The sequence below is a fragment of the Acomys minous genome (assembly GCF_964271855.1).
Source record: "Acomys minous genome assembly, chromosome: 2".
In the NCBI taxonomy this organism is placed as follows: Eukaryota; Metazoa; Chordata; class Mammalia; order Rodentia; family Muridae; genus Acomys; species Acomys minous.
This window is the reverse complement of record NC_140484.1, coordinates 139,619,634-139,637,386: the sequence shown is the minus strand read 5'-3', so window position 1 is coordinate 139,637,386 and position 17,753 is coordinate 139,619,634. Positions and strand designations below refer to the sequence as shown.

The 17,753-nt window shown below is 48.6% G+C and overlaps 1 protein-coding gene across 3 annotated transcripts in view; it reads left to right on the top strand.

Moving 5' to 3' along the window:
* DENND5A (DENN domain containing 5A) overlaps positions 1 to 13,592 on the top strand; it is a 63,928-nt gene extending 50,336 nt beyond the window's left edge. For 2 of the 3 annotated variants that reach the window (XM_084772498.1, XM_084772497.1), the window contains 11 exons: positions 679 to 763; positions 3,261 to 3,345; positions 3,781 to 3,909; positions 6,440 to 6,561; positions 7,670 to 7,815; positions 8,374 to 8,492; positions 8,779 to 8,960; positions 9,470 to 9,552; positions 10,181 to 10,304; positions 10,854 to 11,022; positions 12,541 to 13,592. In XM_084772498.1, the coding sequence (XP_084628624.1) occupies positions 679 to 763; positions 3,261 to 3,345; positions 3,781 to 3,909; positions 6,440 to 6,561; positions 7,670 to 7,815; positions 8,374 to 8,492; positions 8,779 to 8,960; positions 9,470 to 9,552; positions 10,181 to 10,304; positions 10,854 to 11,022; positions 12,541 to 12,724 (1,428 nt within the window). In that variant the 3' untranslated portion in view covers positions 12,725 to 13,592. The remainder of the gene's footprint in view (positions 1 to 678; positions 764 to 3,260; positions 3,346 to 3,780; positions 3,910 to 6,439; positions 6,562 to 7,669; positions 7,816 to 8,373; positions 8,493 to 8,778; positions 8,961 to 9,469; positions 9,553 to 10,180; positions 10,305 to 10,853; positions 11,023 to 12,540) is intronic. The other variant, XM_084772499.1, reaches the window with a different exon arrangement.
* Positions 13,593 to 17,753: the final 4,161 nt, after the last annotated feature.

Here is a 17,753-nt window from a genome sequence, read left to right as displayed (position 1 = left end):
AAAAACAAGATTGGAGAGCCAGGCTAGGTGATACACATCTTTAATCTCAGTTCTTGGGAGGTAGAGGCAGGTGGATCTCTGTGAGTTCAAGGCCAGCCTGGTCTACAAATCGAATCTAGGACAGCTAGAGCTCTGTTACATAGAGAAACCCTGTCTCGAAAAACCAAACCAAAGCAAAGCAAAAAACCAAGATTGGAGCTGGGCATGGTGGCACATAATTTAATCCCAACATTTAGTAGGCAGAGACAGGAGGATCTTTGTGGGTTCGAGGCTAGCCTGACTTATTTATCCCAGGCTGCAACTAAGGACAAGATGCCTTTAAATATAATAGGAGATTTAGAAGTCATTATGTAGATTCTTATAGTCTAGGTATTTGTTTCTATAGGGCAAGAGCTGACCTTTCTCCACCAGAGCATTTAGAGGTTGTCTTTTACTTTCCTTTCATGGCTCCTTACTGTGCCCTTTTGGACATACTTCCTTTGTATTCTATAGTTGGGAACCATTTCAGCTTTTTGTTATCTTCATTCTATTTCTCCTGGATTTTAGCAGAGGACATGTTTATGTACATTGTGTATTGGAGGGAATTGGAAACAAGACATAGCATTAATATTTTTAGCAAAAATTGGTGCTTGCATGTTGAATATTGTAATAACTGTTTCTTCCTCTCATTGCTTCCAGGGGAAATCAGCTTTGTGGTCTCATCTGTTACATTATCAGGAAAATCGGCAGAGAAAGCTCACATCAGGAAGCCTCAGTACCTCAGGTAAGGTGGTCTGTTCACTTGTGCAGAGAATGTCTCAGCTTACTTCTCATCCCTTGCTGAAGTGAGCATCACGAACCCCCTGTCCAGCCCAATGAAGCTTTTGCTTTGAATGTTTTTTTTTTCTTCCTCTCCCTATTTTGAAAGAGTGTTGTGGACTTGGAAAGAGATGGCTCAGTGGATAAGAGCACTTGCTACTCTTCCAGAGGACTTGGGTTGGTTTCCCAGCATTTATTGCTCCAGTTCCAGGGGACCCTACACTGTGTTTTGCCAGGAACAAATACAGTGCAAAAACACATGCAGGCAGGGCATTTAATTCATATTAAAGAAAAATAAAATCTTTTATTAAAAACAATGTGTTCATTGTTTCTCGCAGAGGACCAGAGTTTAGTTCCCACTGCCCATGTTGGGTGGATCGCAAGCTCCAGGACATCAAATTCCTCTGGTCTCCACAGGTACTCAAACACGGTGCCCACTCAAAAATAAAGATAAAATAAATCTTTTTTTTTTTTTTTTTTTGAGACAGGGTCTCTCTATGTTAGCCTTGACTGTCCTGGGCTTGCTTTGTAGACCAAGCTGGCCTCGAACTCATAGCAATCCATCTTCTTCTGCCTCCTAAATATTGGGATTAAAGGTGTGTGCCACCAGGCCCTGCTTTAAAATAAATCTTAAAAAAAAAACAAAAAAAACCAAAAGCATGGAGCCACCAGGCTTGCTGAAACACAGAGCATCACCTAGACCACAGCGATATTCTTGTCTGTTTGCTTTTGTTTGTTATCTGTTTCTAGACCCTTTTGATCAGTAAACGTTAAGCATCCTATTTTGGTTTAAAAAATGGGCTGTAATTAAAACTAGAAAAGTGACGTTGGGTTTTACTATGGTCCTGGTGTTTGCAAGAAGCTGGCTTTCTTTTCTTTCTTCTTTCTTGCTTTTCCTTTTTTTTCTGTCTGTCTGTCTGTCTGTCTGTCTCTGTCTCTGTCTCTTTCCCTCTCTCTCCCGCTCCATCTTTCATTTCTCTGACATGAGCATGGAGCCCAGGGCATAGTCTCCTGGAGCTGGAGTTAGAGCCAGTTATAAGCCAACATGTGGATGCTAGGAATTAAACTTCTGGTCCTCTAGAAGAGCAGCCAATGTTTTTAATTGCTGAGCCTTTTCTTTATATCCCCCACCTCACAAAACAAAAGCAAAACCGAAAACATAACCCGAAGCTTGTAGGGACTCTAGGGCCATCTAGTCCAGCCTCTTTATAAGAAGTCTCAAAACTGAAGTCTCAGAAGGATCAGGATTGATGTAAGATCATGCAGTACATGAAAGAAAAAGAAAATACATTAATTAAAATGTCTGGGTTAGAGGCAGACCTCTTATGTACTCACCTAAGGTCCTTCGTGCCATCCAGAGGTGTCCCTTCCCATACGTACACTGTGTCCTTTTACCTCTGGCCTTCAACTCTCTTTATCCATCCTTTCTTCCTGTCTGCCAGAGGGAGTTTACATTCCTTGGCTTTCTTCTCTTCTTTTTCTTTTTCTTTTTCTTCTTCTTCTTCTTCTCCTCCTCCTCTTCCTCCTCTTCCTGCTCCTCCTCCTCCTCCTCCTTCTTTTTAAAAACAAGGTCCTGTGTAGCCCTGGAACTTTCTATGTAAACCAGCTGGCTTTAACTCACTGCGCTCCATCGCCTCTGTCTAACCAGTGCTAGGCCTAAGGTGTGCGACACTACTCGTAATTGCCTATTCTTAATGGTAAAGGTAAGTTTAAATGGAATTTTACAAAGTGGACATGAACTTCATGCCCTTGAACTATCACTGGATGTGGATAGATAATTGCCTGAAGACCAAGGACAGGCACCTGAAGTAGCCTACAAGGGGATTTTGGTATACTTTGTGAGTGTGTGAATCCCAGAGTCTTCTCAGGAAGGCTATGGCAGTTACTGCTAAGGGATTAACTACACTAGCTTGGTGATGAATACTAAAGCTTTAAACATAGGGTCCGGCACGAAATCCAAGATGTTGGTCCTCCAGAAAGGAGGACCTCTTTTGAAGACAGAATTGGAAGTGGATGGCAGCTCCAGCTGGAAGTACTGTGTCCTGGCTCACCATTTGTGCATACACGGAGGATTAGTACTGTGTCCTGGCTCACCATGTGTGTGTACACGGAGGATTAGTACTGTGTCCTGGCTCACCATGTGTGCATACACGGAGGATTAGGAGTCAGATCTGTGCTCACGTTTGTTCTACCACAAAAGTAAACTTTGCCAAAGTCAACCCTTCTAAGTGCTTAGACTGTGTACCCTCTTTGGCTTATTTTACAGATTATTCAAGAATTAAATAATGCACAAAAGCATAAAATCTGGTCTCTACTGGCAACTTAATATTTGTGAAATGACTGTTTAAGGTATTCATGATGGAACAAGCTGTTGCTGTGGGTGTGTGATTTACCATGTGAGAGGGTCGTTACCAGTTTGGATACCCAGATCTCTTTGGAGATGACCATCTTTGTTGTTCCAGGAATACTTCTTGATTCAGAACGGAGAAAGTCTGATGCCAGCGCTGTCATGTCTCCCCTGAGGATCTCCCTAATTCAGGATATGAGGTCCGTCTCTCCTCATTCAGAAGTTGGCCACTAAAGTCTTGTCTCAGTTGTTGTTTGCGTTTGAAACACAATCCGCAAGATCTCCCTGACAGTTAAGGCATTTCAATTGAGCTAACTAGCTAACTTTCCTGTTGGTCTCTGTATAGTATATTAAAAGGTGGTTTTCTGTCAACTTGGAAAGCTATACCAGGAGAAAGAGCACAGCAAAGTATCTCACAACTCCAGGGCTTAGAGTAGCCTGGCTTATTGAAATATATACTATCTGTTCTTTCTCCTAAATTGAAAATAAGAAATCTATCTGCAAAGCCACGTGGAAGAGTGAGGGAGCCTCTCCCAGGGTGGGCTAGGGCTGGCGTCTTGCCTGGCTTCTTTGGCTCACAGGTGAGGCTGCGACTGTGATTCATTTCCCACCCCACCCTACGCTTTTTCCCTTAGGCACATCCAGAATATTGGGGAAATCAAGACCGATGTGGGAAAGGCCAGAGCATGGGTCCGGCTGTCCATGGAGAAGAAGCTACTCTCCAGACACCTGAAGCAGCTTCTTTCAGACCACGAGCTCACCAAGTAAGGCTTGGAGTAGAACTGGGCTCCAGCATGGCCAGGGAAACTGGAAATTGAGGGTGAGGAGAGCAAATTGAACATGTTGCTAGAGTGACATCCAGTGACAAAGTCCTGCAGTGTTCCCAGTGTCCCTTCTCCTCCCCAGCTGTGGAGGCGTGCTTCTGCTCTCTGCTTCTCTTTCCTTTCAGCCTGTGCCTAAAATTAGGGGTGCTCCTCTCCTTCCTGGTACCTTTTGGCCAGGAAGCATTTCTTCTGCTTCTTTCCTGTCCTGAGAAGCAAAGGGTTGGAGAATTAAAGGAAACTCCTTACCTCTTTTGAGCCAGGGCCAACCCATAGTCTCCTCCACCCTGTACCTCAGTTTATTGCCATGTGTTCCTCCTTTTCAGGTGTCAGTTGTTCCTTGTTCACCTGTGCGGCTCTTTTCTCATCCTCTCTTCATCTGCCAATTCCTTTAGGACTCAGTGAGAAGTGTCCTTTACCAGAGTTTTCTTGGACTCCTGGACCATTTGTCCCCCAGGCAGGCATTTGCTTTGCCACTGGATTTGTTGGTTTTTCCTTTACCACTTCATGCTTTGCAAGAATCAATATTGATAGATTAGTCTTTAGCCTTTGGCATTTTCAGCCAGCTTGTAGACTGAAGAAGGTGGAGGGCCCTTATTCACGAAGTTCATTGAGCTACAAACTCTAGAGAAACAAAAGAGCTCACCTGTTGTGAGTCCAGATCTCCTTGACCTTCTCATGGTTATTGGAGCTGAATGGTGCTCTCTTTACCCTGGTTACTGGAGCTGAATCATACTCCCCTTTCCCTGGTTACTGGAGCTGAATGGTGCGTCCCTTACCCTGGTGACTGGAGCTGAACGGTACTCTCCTTACCATGATGACTGGTGCTGTATGGTGCTCCCCTTACCCTGGTGACTGGTGCTGTATGGTGCTCCCCTTACCCTGGTGACTGGAGCTGTATAATGCTTTCTTTACCTTGAAACTGCTGTGTGATATTGTATAGGTACAATTAGCTTACACTCTTCTGCTCTTTTTCCATTAAAAAAATTACAATATTCACTGTGTGTGTGTGTGTGTGTGTGTGTGTGTGTGTGTGTGTGTGTGTGCGTGTGAGAGAGAAGCAGGGGTAGTGGGGGACAACTTTTGATGTCAGTTCTGTCCTTTCACCATGTTGGCCTCAGGGTGAACTCGAGTCTTCAGACTTGCCAACAGGCCCTTTCACTCACTGAGCCATGTAACCACCCTGCCTCCTGATCTCTTTCTCTCCCGGCTCTTGCGAGATGTTGGCATCAGCAGCCCTCTAGCCTCTACACAGCCATTTCTTTGTCAGGTCTCACTTGGAGGTGACTCCCACCCCTGACTCTCTGGCTGTTGTTCTGAGCTCCCCAGCCCTGCATGTGTTTCCATTCAGACCTAGCAGTGGCTTAGAGAGAACAGAAGCAGGTTCACATCATGTGGCTAACTTCCTCTTCAGGGCTGCGATGTTGCTGCTGTTTTCTATGACCGTCTTCACACCTTCCCGGCTCTCCCCACCCGTGGTCTGCTGTTCCGCAGGCTGAGTCCCAGCTCCTCCCTTTGCTGTCTTCCTGCTTTTTTTGCTGCTCTGCTTTATTTTAGTCATTATTCTCTTTTCAACCTCCCACCTCACTAACTAAACTTACTAAAATTGGCCGTACTTCTCCCTTTATTTCTAGGGCACAATGCAGAAACCTGTAATTTAACAAAGCTAATTGCAAGTCTTTAGCCTGAGGATGTAAGGCATTTCTTTATTTCATTCTAACCTGACTTTCCAGCCCTGTCGCTACCTGATCATTTCAGGGCTGTCAAGTCTAAGCACTCTAATTTCCACACATCCTTTTTCCTGTGATTTAGAGCATCTGTCTGCGTTTGTGCTGCCTTCTAGACCCCCTTGATCTAGAAAACATTGCAGGACTATTGAAGCTCACTGTTCTTAAGTTCCCAGGAAGAGCATTTCATCTAGAAACTCACTATATGTAGCCCTACAGCTTGGCATTTCCCAATCATTCTGTCACTTAGTAGAGTCTATTTGAGGGCAGGTATTCCCCTTAGGACCCGTGGGTAGGGTGCTTTATAACCTCCCTAGCTGCTGGTGGTTTTAGTACAGGCAGCTAGGCAAAGGAGTCGGCCTTTGGTGTTCTGACCCTTGTCAGCCGAGTCTGAGTAGGAGCAGGGTTCTGACTCCGTTCCCAGGGCTTCGGACGGCCTGGGACATGGCCTGGGAATGAATGGTCACTGCAGGCCTCCTGCCAGTGCTACTCACGGCCAAACACTGGGACAGCAGCCTGACTAGAACCTGAGTGTCTGCTTTCTCTCTGATGGACTGCCAGTCCAGTCCTTGCTTCAGAAGAGGAGCTCCCATGACCTGTCCCATGTGACACCAGCATGCGACTTGGACGGACCTGTGATCTCATGCTTTCCTTAGCCGTCTGCTGTGGACGCGAGCGCAGTTAGCTTCTCTCCTCTCCCCTCGGCTGGGGATTAATGTGCTGATGTCTTGCCTCCTGCCTGACAGGAAGCTGTACAAGCGTTACGCCTTCCTGCGCTGCGATGATGAGAAAGAGCAGTTCCTCTATCACCTGCTCTCCTTCAATGCGGTGGACTACTTCTGCTTCACCAACGTCTTCACAACCATCCGTGCGTAGCTCTGCTCTGCTCCCCTGGCCTGCTGCAGCCAGGCTTCACGAGCCCACCCAGGCTTGCTGTCTCCTTTATACTTTATTTCCACCATCACCCCTATTTTTTTTTTAATTTTTGGGAAGAGTATTACTATTTAGCCAAGATTGGCATCAAACCAAACGCGTGGCAGTCCTCCCTCTCCGCCTCTGTGCTGGGTTACACCTCCATGCCTCCTCCTTAGTCTTGCTGGCCGTGTGCTCCCTTACAAGTAAGGAGGAACAGCTCCTTCTCCGTGGCTGCTTTCTCTGAACCCTCTGTCCTCGTCCTTGGTTGTTGTATTAGTCAGTGTTGTTCCATGCACTGCTCATGTGGCCTTCCACTCTGCATACTTGTAAAGTCTCCTTTTATTTTACCTGAGAGGTGTCTCGGCATCACAGAATTGGAGTAGCCCCAGAGAGAGATTTCTTCCTGAAGTAACAGAAAGAATTCCATGTGACAGTAGGTCACTGAGGCCAGCTCAGCCCTGCCCATAACATATTTCTGTGAGCAGGGCTTGTCCCTGTGGGGGCCTCACTCTCTTCCTTTCAGAGGAGGATGGTTCAAAATACTCTAAGGTCTTTGAGCCTCATCTTTCTGTGGTGCCAAGATCCTTTCCTCATTTGGTAGCCTTTGGGTTTTGCTCCTGCCGTCGCCCACCCCTCAGCCACTAGGGCTGTACGCTGTGTGCTCGGCTGGAGTAGAGCTGAACTAGAGCTAGAGACCCAGGGCAAACTTTTCCTCTCGTGCCCTGCAGAAGAGAGGTGGCAGCTATGCAGACTGCTAAGGTCACTGTCAGTGCGGTGTCACTGGTTCATGGGTACACTGAGATGGAACTCAGTCAGGAGCTGGTTACATTTAAAGCTGAGCCGGCAGATAGGCTTTTTGTTTGTTTGTTTGTTTGTTTGTGTGGTCACCCTGAGAAGAGTGAGAGCAAGGTCGATATATATGTGAAGCAGCCAGGAGCTCTGCTGACAACAGTGCAGCAGGAGCTGCACGCACTCTGGTGTGCCTGGAGCAGCAGGGCCCCTCCCGTCGGGTGTGAGAGAGTCCCAGTCCCCACCAGTACCTCTGTGGCTTCTCTAAACAGTGATTCCGTACCACATTTTGATTGTACCAAGCAAGAAGCTGGGGGGCTCCATGTTCACCGCCAACCCATGGATCTGTATATCAGGAGAACTGGGTGAAACACAGATCCTGCAGATCCCCAGGAATGTGCTAGAGATGACTTTTGAGGTAAGTGATATCTGGGGGTCCCAACCCAGGGCTCTGAGGGGACTCAAGTTTGTAACAGCTGCTGTGGAAGTTTTCTGCAGGACTTCATGGAGGCTTTGATTCACAGCCTTGTGTGTCAGCATAGCACTGTTCTGAGATAATCTGAGGCCAGGACCAGAGTTGACTCATTTAGAAGAGTCTGCACCTTGTCCATAGTCACTGGCTGGAAGGAGTTTATTTGTCAAAACTCATATACTTCCTTGTTCTAGGGCATATGCAGTGATTGGGTGGAGTGGGGAATTCCTCAAGAGTCGCCCCCACCCCCAGTTGTTATACACAGTATTTGTGAAGCCTCAGGACCAACTTGGAGTGGTTGACTCCAGACACTGGTCTTCTTTCTCAGCCATGAGCTGTCTAGGAGACGGTGCTGGGCTGCCAGACCTGGCAGTGGGTGGAGCTATGAGCCCTGCTCCTACAGAGGCTGAGCCAGTGGCAGGCAGCCAGTCGGATCTGTGCCAACAAGGATGCCACTCTTTGCTCCTGCTTGTCTGACCTGGCTCCTCGTCTTTACTCTCTCAGTGCCAGAACCTGGGGAAGCTCACCACTGTCCAGATCGGCCATGATAATTCTGGCCTGTATGCCAAGTGGCTGGTGGAGTTTGTCATGGTCAGGAATGAGATCACAGGACACACCTACAGGTGAGTGACCCTGAGTGCCCCAAGGGAGCCTCTTAAGGTTTGATAGTACCGTGATTTCCTCTTGGCTCTGCCTTGTCTACTTGAAAGATACAGGATGGTTTCCAACCAGGTAAACATGTATGACACTGCTGGACACATGTCCCAAGCCACCTAGGTAGTTCTGGTGATTGTACACTGTGGGACACAGAGAGCCTGGAGGCTCTGGTTTTGTTGACAGCACTGCTGAGCAGCAAGGGAAGATGCTGGAGGAATGGGCAGCTCTCACAGGCTGTTGATTTACCTCCAGGTTTCCGTGTGGCCGATGGCTGGGAAAGGGTGTGGATGATGGAAGCCTGGAGCGCGTGCTCGTTGGGGAGCTGCTCACTTCCCTGCCTGAGGTGGATGAGAGGCCTTGTCGGACTCCACCGCTTCAGCAGTCCCCCAGTGTCATCCGGAGACTTGTAACCATCTCACCCAACAATAAGCCCAGTGAGTAGGAAGGAAGTCTGGGAATTTGCAGGTTTCTGAGAGCCCTGGCCCCAGTGTGTGCAGCTACCCCAGGAGCCACCACTGTTGACAAAGCCACCTCCTCTCTTGATCATCCTGTGTATGTGGCCCTTGCCTTGGGGACCTAGAAGGAGTGTCTGATGACCTGTCTTGTTTTTCCATGTCCTGTCTGTCAGGGAGAGGGGTCATTTCTGGCCCCCTTCTTCCTGGTGACTGTTTACAGGCAGTCACAGCTCTCTTATGGAAACCAGGAATTCCAAAGTAAAGTGGAAAGTAAACTGGGATGGCATCTCAGGAAGACAGAGCTCTCTTAGCTTTGACTTTGTCCCCTAAGACTTTGGGAAGAGCTCTCTGTACGGAAGTAGGTGGGCAAGAGCCTGCTTCTTGAGTGCCCACTCCCCTGTTTCTCCTACAGGCCTATTCCCTGTGTCCCCAGTCTCCTGTGTGCTATCATCTGAGATTTCTTAATGATATCTGCTTGATTTTCTCAGAGCTGAACACGGGACAGATCCAGGAGTCCATCGGGGAGGCAGTCAATGGCATTGTGAAGCATTTCCATAAGCCTGAGAAAGAGGTGAGCCTTCCTGCCCTGCAGCCCAGCGCCTCCTGAGTAAGAGGGAGTCATCTTGATATTGCAGTTACCTTGTTAGATTCTTCAGTGTCCAAGTGCTGTGGCTAGTCCAAAGTCATCAACAGGTCTTCTGGCATATCCCAGGATGGCCTGGAACTCATTAATGTAGTCTATCCTGCTTGCAAAGTTCTGGCAGTCTTCCGGTCTCCTCCTATTGCCATGCCCAGTCAGAGTCCAGTATAGCATACCTTGCCTACTTTGGGATGGCTAGACTCCCTCCCAGAAGCCTTTGCTTCAGTTGTTCTGTTTTCCTTCCATATTGATAACTTAAGTAGAGTCTCTAGGGTCCCCCAGTAAACACAACCTCTAACTGTCTTTTTCTGGAATTGCTTGTTCTATCCAAATGATGATTACACTGGCTTTGAGCCCTATTGGACAATCTCCTGTGTGTGACCTCACTCCATCACATGCCCTCCAGCAGTTCCTCACTGAAAGAGTGTGCCCACTGCTATGAGTGGTGCTGGACAGCAGACAGGACGAGCTTTCTTGCTGGCTGTGGGTTTTAGGATGCAGTGGTGGTTGGACAGCTCAGCTGAGCTCTGCCTGCCATTTATTCTGTTTTCTTTCTTAGCGTGGCAGTCTCACACTGTTGCTTTGTGGGGAGTGTGGTCTCGTTTCTGCACTGGAACAAGCATTCCAGCATGGATTTAAGTCACCTCGGCTCTTCAAAAATGTCTTCATTTGGGATTTCCTAGGTGAGCTGCTCTGCGGTTCAAGAGTAGGAGGAGCATGTAGATACGAAGGTCTGTCCTGTAGCATGTGGTCTAGCTGTGGGAGCCAAGCCAGGCACGCCTCAGGGCTGCTGTCGGCTTGCCCTGAGTACCCCAACACCATGCTCATCCTCTGTGTAAGCTTTACCTCCTGAGAACTTAACAGGAGATGCTAAGCATCTCTCATCTAGAGCAGGTGTAGCTCCAAGTCCTTACCCTCTGTCCCTATAGATCCAAAAGGAGAGTTGGAAGTGTGGATCCCGAGCCTGTGTGGTCTCCACTGGAGAGTTTTTATACAGGAGACAGCCCTCAGCTTTCTTGTCTCTTCAGACCAGGGAAAAAGACCCTGTTTATGTCAAGGGCTACATGAATAAAATGAATAAAACTAGGGATTATTTTTAAATATGCTCACTGACATCACAATACCTGCGTTATTCTCCTGAAGTTGCCTGTGGGGGCTTGGAGAATCCCACAGCAGGTGGCTCGTGGAACAGGTTTTGAGGAGCCATTGTCAAAACTTTCTGCTTTTCACAGAGAAAGCACAAACCTATTATGAGACGTTGGAGCAGAACGATGTCGTCCCAGAGGAAAACTGGCACACAAGGGCCCGCAACTTCTGCCGTTTTGTCACTGCAATCAATAACACGCCCCGGAACATCGGCAAGGACGGCAAGTTTCAGATGCTGGTGTGCCTGGGAGCCAGGTACTGCAGGGCTGAGAGGGTAGGGCAGCCAACACTCAGATGCTGCAATAGGTCTGCCATACAGGGTGGCCACTGACCACTGCCCAGGCATCCTTGGAGGGTTCTTTTAGGCTATTAATTTTCTTCTGTATCTTGTATATTTGTGGTGATCTGTGAAGTAGAATATATTTAATTAAGGATGATGGAGGCCACATTTTGACGTGAAGGTTCAAAACCACTCCTGTGGGGAAATTGGAAGTAAATATGTATAGTTATTCTTTCAGTATACATTTGAATGTCTCAGGCCTTATGGAGAGAGAGGAGAGAGTCCAGAAAAGGCTTCAGGGAGTAGGTGGTGTTGGGATGAGTCTTTAATGGAGGCAAATGACAAGTGGAATGAGGGAAGGGCAGTAACAGGAAGCACATTTAGAAGGACACTGGGAGCCGGAAGTGGTGGCACACACCTTTAAACCCAGCACTTGGGAGGCAGAGGCAGGTGGATCGCTGTGAGTTCTAGGCCAGCCTGGTCTACAAAGCAAGTTCAGGACAGCCATAGCTTGTTATACAGAGAAACCCTGTCTTGGGGGAAGAAAGAAAGAAAGAAAAAGAAAAGGAAGAGAAGCAAGGGAAGCTAGAGGCCTTCAAGACTGAGGTGGAGAAAATTCCTCCTGTAGTAAGACTGCATTGTTAATGGGAAGACCAAAATAATGTGGGTCTGATCCTGTGAGGAGTATGCATCGAAGTTAACAGCGCTGAGAGAACATGGAGGCGTGGGCATTCAGGCCATGTGCAGAGAGGGTTGGTGTGCTGCTGAAATACAGGCTCTAAGCTGAGCACTGAGTTGCATGTCTGGAGCCCCTGCTCCTGGGAAGCTAAGGCGGGGGGATTGCATGAGCCTAGACATATAAGGCTAGCATGAGCAACATAGTAAGGACTCTCCCTCCCCCCATCTCAAAACACAAAAGTAAAATAATAAGATGCTGGAAAGAGACAGCTCAGTGGTCAAGAGCCCCTTTTGCTCTTGCAGAGGACCCAAGTTGGGTTCCCAGCGCCCACATGGTGACTCACAAAAGTTCCAGAGGGGCCAACATCTTCCTTTGCCCTTTGCTGGCATCTCATGCAGGTGGTGCTGTCATAAAACCAAACCTCTTGGAATAGTAGTGGCACATGGGAAGTGTCATGTGCCTTAGCACTTCCTGGTGGTGTTAGCAGTGAGGACAAGAGGTGCTCTGGAGGGAAGGAGAACAGCTTCAGCCTGGTACTGGGAGCACTCAATGTCAGCCTAGTAACTGGTGTGTGCTAAGGTTGTCTAGGGAGATGAAGGAGGTAGAGAAAGAGAGACAGTGACAGGCGTAACTCTGTGGGGTTGTTCTCAGGGTTAGGCAGTGGAAAGCAAGCTCCTTTGGGGAGGGAAGTGGGGCTGTGGGGAGGTGCCAGCTTCCTCATCTTCAGACTTGGTTCAAAGATCCCCTTTGGCCTCGGCCTGTTTCTCTTTGTTTTCTCTTGCTTTGACCTTCCTGGACCACTCCACCCTGCCAGAGATCACCTCCTGCACCACTGGATTGCCTTGCTGGCCGACTGCCCCATCACTGCACACATGTATGAGGACATGGCACTGATCAAAGATCACACACTTGTCAATTCCTTGATCCGAGTGCTGCAGACCCTGCAGGAATTCAACATCACACTGGAGACGTCCCTTGTCAAGGGCATCGACATCTGACCTCCCAGCACCAGCCAGCAGCAGGACCGGGGGAAGACTCCCTGCTGCTCTGCCTCTTCATCCCCAAGGGACCCAAGCAAGTTGTCAGGGACAGAGAGGCGATGTATACTTACTGTAAAAAGAAAACTAGAGGATTTTTGGAAAAAAATAATCTATTTTAGAGTTTATTTGCTGACCTGCTTTTTACACACTTTCATGTGAAAGAGTGACAGGAAGAGGGGCAGGGTTGGCACTGCTTGTTTTGAAGCTGGTGCCTCCCTTGCACGGCCACAGCGGGGAGCCTGTGGCCTCCCGACTGAGCCTGCACACACGTGTGGGGCTGTTCCACATGCCGCCCCGTCACGGTGAAGAGGCCATTCCACAGCGTTTTTAAACTAATGTTTTCTATATTAACATTATTCTAGGTGTCTGGCTTTCACGGGCCATGCACAGGTGTGGGAGCAGGAAATCCCATGCTCCAATCAAAGGGATTTTTAGCTGTGCCTCTGATCAAGCACTTCGGAGTCAGCTCCACATCTGTATCTCCCCCTCCCCCGCCTTTTTTTTTTGTCAGTATTATTTGGGAAGGAGACATGCCAGGACATGTCATTGTGCCACCATCATGCAGAAAATCATGTTTCCTGTTGGCGCAAAGTTGCAGAGAAGTAAACATGAGCATGTTTTAACAGGTTCGTCATTTCTTCATCTGTCTTATTTATTTAACCTGCCATTGTGTGTTTTAAGTATTTGTCTTTCTTTTTTTCTCTTTAAGAAAAACAAAAGCTTGTCACAATCTAACTGGCTATGTTATTACTGTTAAAATTTATGTTGTTTTGCAACTTAGAAACCAGCTACAGTATGGCCCACTTAATAAAACACCTGAAACAAACCTCCCTGGTCCCTGGCTTTCGTGGGGGTGGGGTTGTGGGGTGCAGTGTGGCCTGCCTAAGCACCAAACTGCACCCCTCTCTCCCCAGTGGCTGGGGTCTGTGGACTGCCTAGGATGCCCTGCGGACCTGTGTTCTTAGACCTTCCCTCTCTGGTGCCCAAGACTTTGATAGCTAATCCAGTCAGCGGAGGAGGAGGGATGGAGGACGCTTGTTCTCCCTATGCACAGAGGGAGGAGACTTGGCCAAGCTTGTGAAGACTGTCGCTTCATGGATGGTACTAGGCCGTTTCTTGAGATGGGTGGGGAGACTGCGTGGGAACACAGACACAGGTGGCCCTGTCTACCCTCCACTGACACGGAAGAATGGGGGTGGAAGGGGAACACGTAAAAGCCTTTTCTCTACTGAGGTGTTTGCTGTCAGGCATGACAGTGGGAGAGCCCTAGGACTCTAATGACCAGCTGAGTTTTTCTTTTCTCTTTCCTCCCTCCTTCTCCTTTTATGTTTTTTTTTTGTTTTGTTTTGTTTTTGTGTTTTCCTTTTTTGTTTTTTTCGAGACAGGGTTTCTCTGTGTAATCTTGGATGTCCTGCACTCGCTTTGTAGACCAGGCTGGTCTCGAATTTACAGAGATCCTCCGGCCTCTGCCTCCCAAGTGCTGGGATTAAAGACGCGCACCACCAAGCCTGGTTCCTTTTATGTTTTTCAAGACAGGGTATCACTGTGTATCCTGGCTGTCTACTCATTATGTAGACTAGGCTGGCCTCAAAACTCAAAGATGAAGGATTAAAGGCATGTACCACTATGCCTAAGTTTTTCTTTTTCTGTGTGTGTGTGTGTGTGTGTGTTTGTGTGTGTGTGTGTGTGTTCTCTTGGTTCTGCATACACTGCTCTCTTTGCTTTCCCTTTGCCCACCACCTGTAAATTGTGCAGTGTTTACTTTAGGAGCCACCTACTGTGATGTCTTCCCCAGCTTCCCAGGCAGTTAATGGTTTCTCATTGTAGCCCTGCAGTTTCTTAGAGCTTGGTAGACACTGCAGATAGAATTAATATTCTCTCTCTCTCTCTCTCTCTCTCTCTCTCTCTCTCTCTCTCTCTCTCTCTTTCTTTCGAGACTGGGTTTCTCTGTGTAGCCTTGGCTGTCCTGGACTCACTTTGTAAACCAAGCTGGCTGTGAACTCACAGCGATCCGCCTGCCTCTGCCTCCCGAGTGCTGGGATTAAAGGTGTGTGTCACCAAGCCCGACTCAGATAGAGTTTCTTGATTGGTGTTTGCAGCCTCATATGGGCCACCTCTGGACTGTGCACACATGCAGGCCAGAGAGGACTCCAGCACATTGCAGCTGCTGTCTGGCAGCTGGGAGTGCGCAGGCTGCTTTTGCAAGAGGTGTGGAAAAGGCGGCTTTAGGAGAGCCACCCTGTGGTGTCCTGCCAGCAGGGGGCATGCGCAGGCTGCAGATTGAGACCTCAGTTCCTTTGCGGACAGCCCAGGGAAAGAGGAGCACGTGTGTCTGGAGTACAGAGGGAGGGGGGTTTGGCCCTCTAAGAATCTGTGTGTGTGTGTGTGTGTGTGTGTGTGTGTGTGTGTGTGTGTGTGTGTGTGTGTGTTGTGAGCCTAAGCCTGGGCACACCTAACACCAGGACTTTACAGTCGCACTCTGCAAAACAAGCGTCGATTGTCCCAGGTTTGGGAGGAAACCAAGGCCTGGAAACATTGAATTCCTTGCCCAAGGCCACACAGCCCCACAACCTGTAAGGAGTTGTGGTTATTAGAGCAGTCTTAACCCCAGGTGTGTATGACAGCTACTCCTTTGTGTGCTCCCTTGAGTGCTCTACACTTCATGATTTTAGAGAGACCTTCCCTAACTGGCCCCATTGGTCAGGGCACTTCTTCCTCTCCTTATAAGCATTATGCGGGTATTTGTTTATTCTGAGTGTCAGCTCTGTGAAGGTGAGAGTTGCTTGTCTTGTTCTCCGGATTTTGCCTGGCCTGTGGTAGGAATCCAGTAAGTGTTTGGAATAAAGTGACTTCATTGGTCATAGGATACCGACTGAGGGCAAACTATGATTTCCCCAAACCTCAGAAAAAAAGTCAATAATAGTATCTGCATTCTAGAGATGCTGTAAATGTTAAATATGTCAGGCATGGGCCAGTGACAGGGCTGAGCAGTAAGTTGCTTGCTGCTGGTGACCTGTGCTCAGTGCTGGGCCCACGCTAGGAGAGAACTAACTGCTGATAGCCTTCCTCTCATCTCCACACGTGCCCTCTGTCCTGTGTCTACACACACACACAAGCAAATGTAATAAAAAGAAATGTCAGCTGTGCGCCAGTGTCTGCTGTTGCTGTCACCACATGCTACATCCTGTCCTTTCCTGATATAGAGATGACCGAAACCCAGAGGTGGAAGTGTGACTCCAGGGAGGATGTTAATTCCCTGTGGGATCTGCTCTGGGTAGCAGGTTGTCAAGGGAGTGGGCCTTGCGTTCTGAGAGAGCAGTGGGAGCAAAGAGGTGTGAAAGTACCAGTGGGTTGGAAGCTTGGGGCAGTTCAGAGGCCAGCCTGAGCTAGGGAGGGGTGAAGGTTGTGGGCCCCACATCCAGAAGGTTAGAGGCGGTAGCTGGCAGGTATGGAAGGGCACTTCCCTCACGGATGCTCGCAATCTGTGGACTAGTGTGGAATCCCCATGTGTCGCGCACCAGTCTCAGCGCAGGGCTCCACCCCATGCGTGGCCCCGTTGTTCCTAGTGCTCCTTGTTTCACGATGAACTGAGAAGTGGAAACTCGTGGCCTGAATGCTGCTGCACAGCTGGGTAGCAGGAAGTGTGTGTCTACGGTAGCGTGTTTCAGGTCACACACAGATATGCTTGTAACCGAGGGGTCTGGTTGAACCCTCATGAGGTGGTCACAGGACTCAGGAACATGGAATGTCGTTTGGGTAGCCAGGGAATATGCTGTTGTCTTTATCTTGTTGCTATTGCTGTGATAAAAATAACTGGCAGAAGCAATTTAGGGGGGAAGGTTTATTTAGTTCACGTTATAGTTACTATGGGGAAGTTAAGGCAACAGGGGCTTGAAGCAGCTGGTCATATCACATCCACAGTAAAGAGAAGAAGGAAGGACGGAAGGAAGGAAGGAAGGAAGGAAGGAAGGAAGGAAGGAAGGAAGGCAGGCAGGCAGGCAGGCACCACAGTGATGAGCTCACTCCTTTTCATTCAGTGTGAGATCCAGCCCATGAGATGGTGCCACCCACATTCTGGGTGAGTCTTCAGACCTCGAGTAAGAAAGTCCCGCCCAGGCCAACCTCATTATAGAATTCCTTACAGACTGTCTTCCAGGTGATTCTAGATTGTGTCAAGTTGACAATGAAAACGAACCAGTCATCCCAGTTCCTTTGTCTCCTTCAGCTCTTCGGAGCTAATAACCTGAGCCAGCTCTCACGCTGTCTGTAGGATCAAAGTGGGACAACTGGCCATCGGGCTGTGGTTCTGCACAGCAGCCAGACCTTAGCTGTGCGTTTCAGTGAGGGAGTCAGTGGCCTGGGTCAGCTGTGAGCCCCTGCTGAGAAGGTGGGTGTGAACATGTTTCCCAAATTAGGGCTTTGCTGCCACTACTTCTAACAGCTGCGTCTGCTGTGAATACCTCTTTCTACTGTGTTTTTTATCATCGCCAGAATATGGGAGGAATGACTTAAGAGAGCAGCCACATCCAGTAGCTCACGGTTTCAAGGACACTTGAGTCAGCTGTATCCTGCATGGGGCTCAGGCAGGCAGGCCTCTGTAGAAACTCTGGGGAAGCTGGATCCAGCACACGGCCCTTCCTGCCTCAGCATCTGCTCCTGCTCTCCTCCCGTGCTTCCCACATGCTGAGATTTCTGGGTAAGTAAACAAGCAAGCAGATGAACTCAGGTGAAGTACTGAAAAGCTGGCACCTTGTAATTACACCCAGGTCGAGCGAACCTTTGCCAGCCCTAACTACATGTCCCCTCCCTGTCTCAGTCCCAGTGGTCTTCCTCCTTACAACTGCTAGACTTTTTTTTTTTTTTTTCCGAGACAGGGTTTCTCTGTGTTAGCCTTGCCAGGCCTGGACCGGGCTGGCCTTGAACTCACAGCGATCCGCCAGCCTCTGCCTCCTGAGTGCTGGGATTAAAGCTGTGCGCCATCACGCCT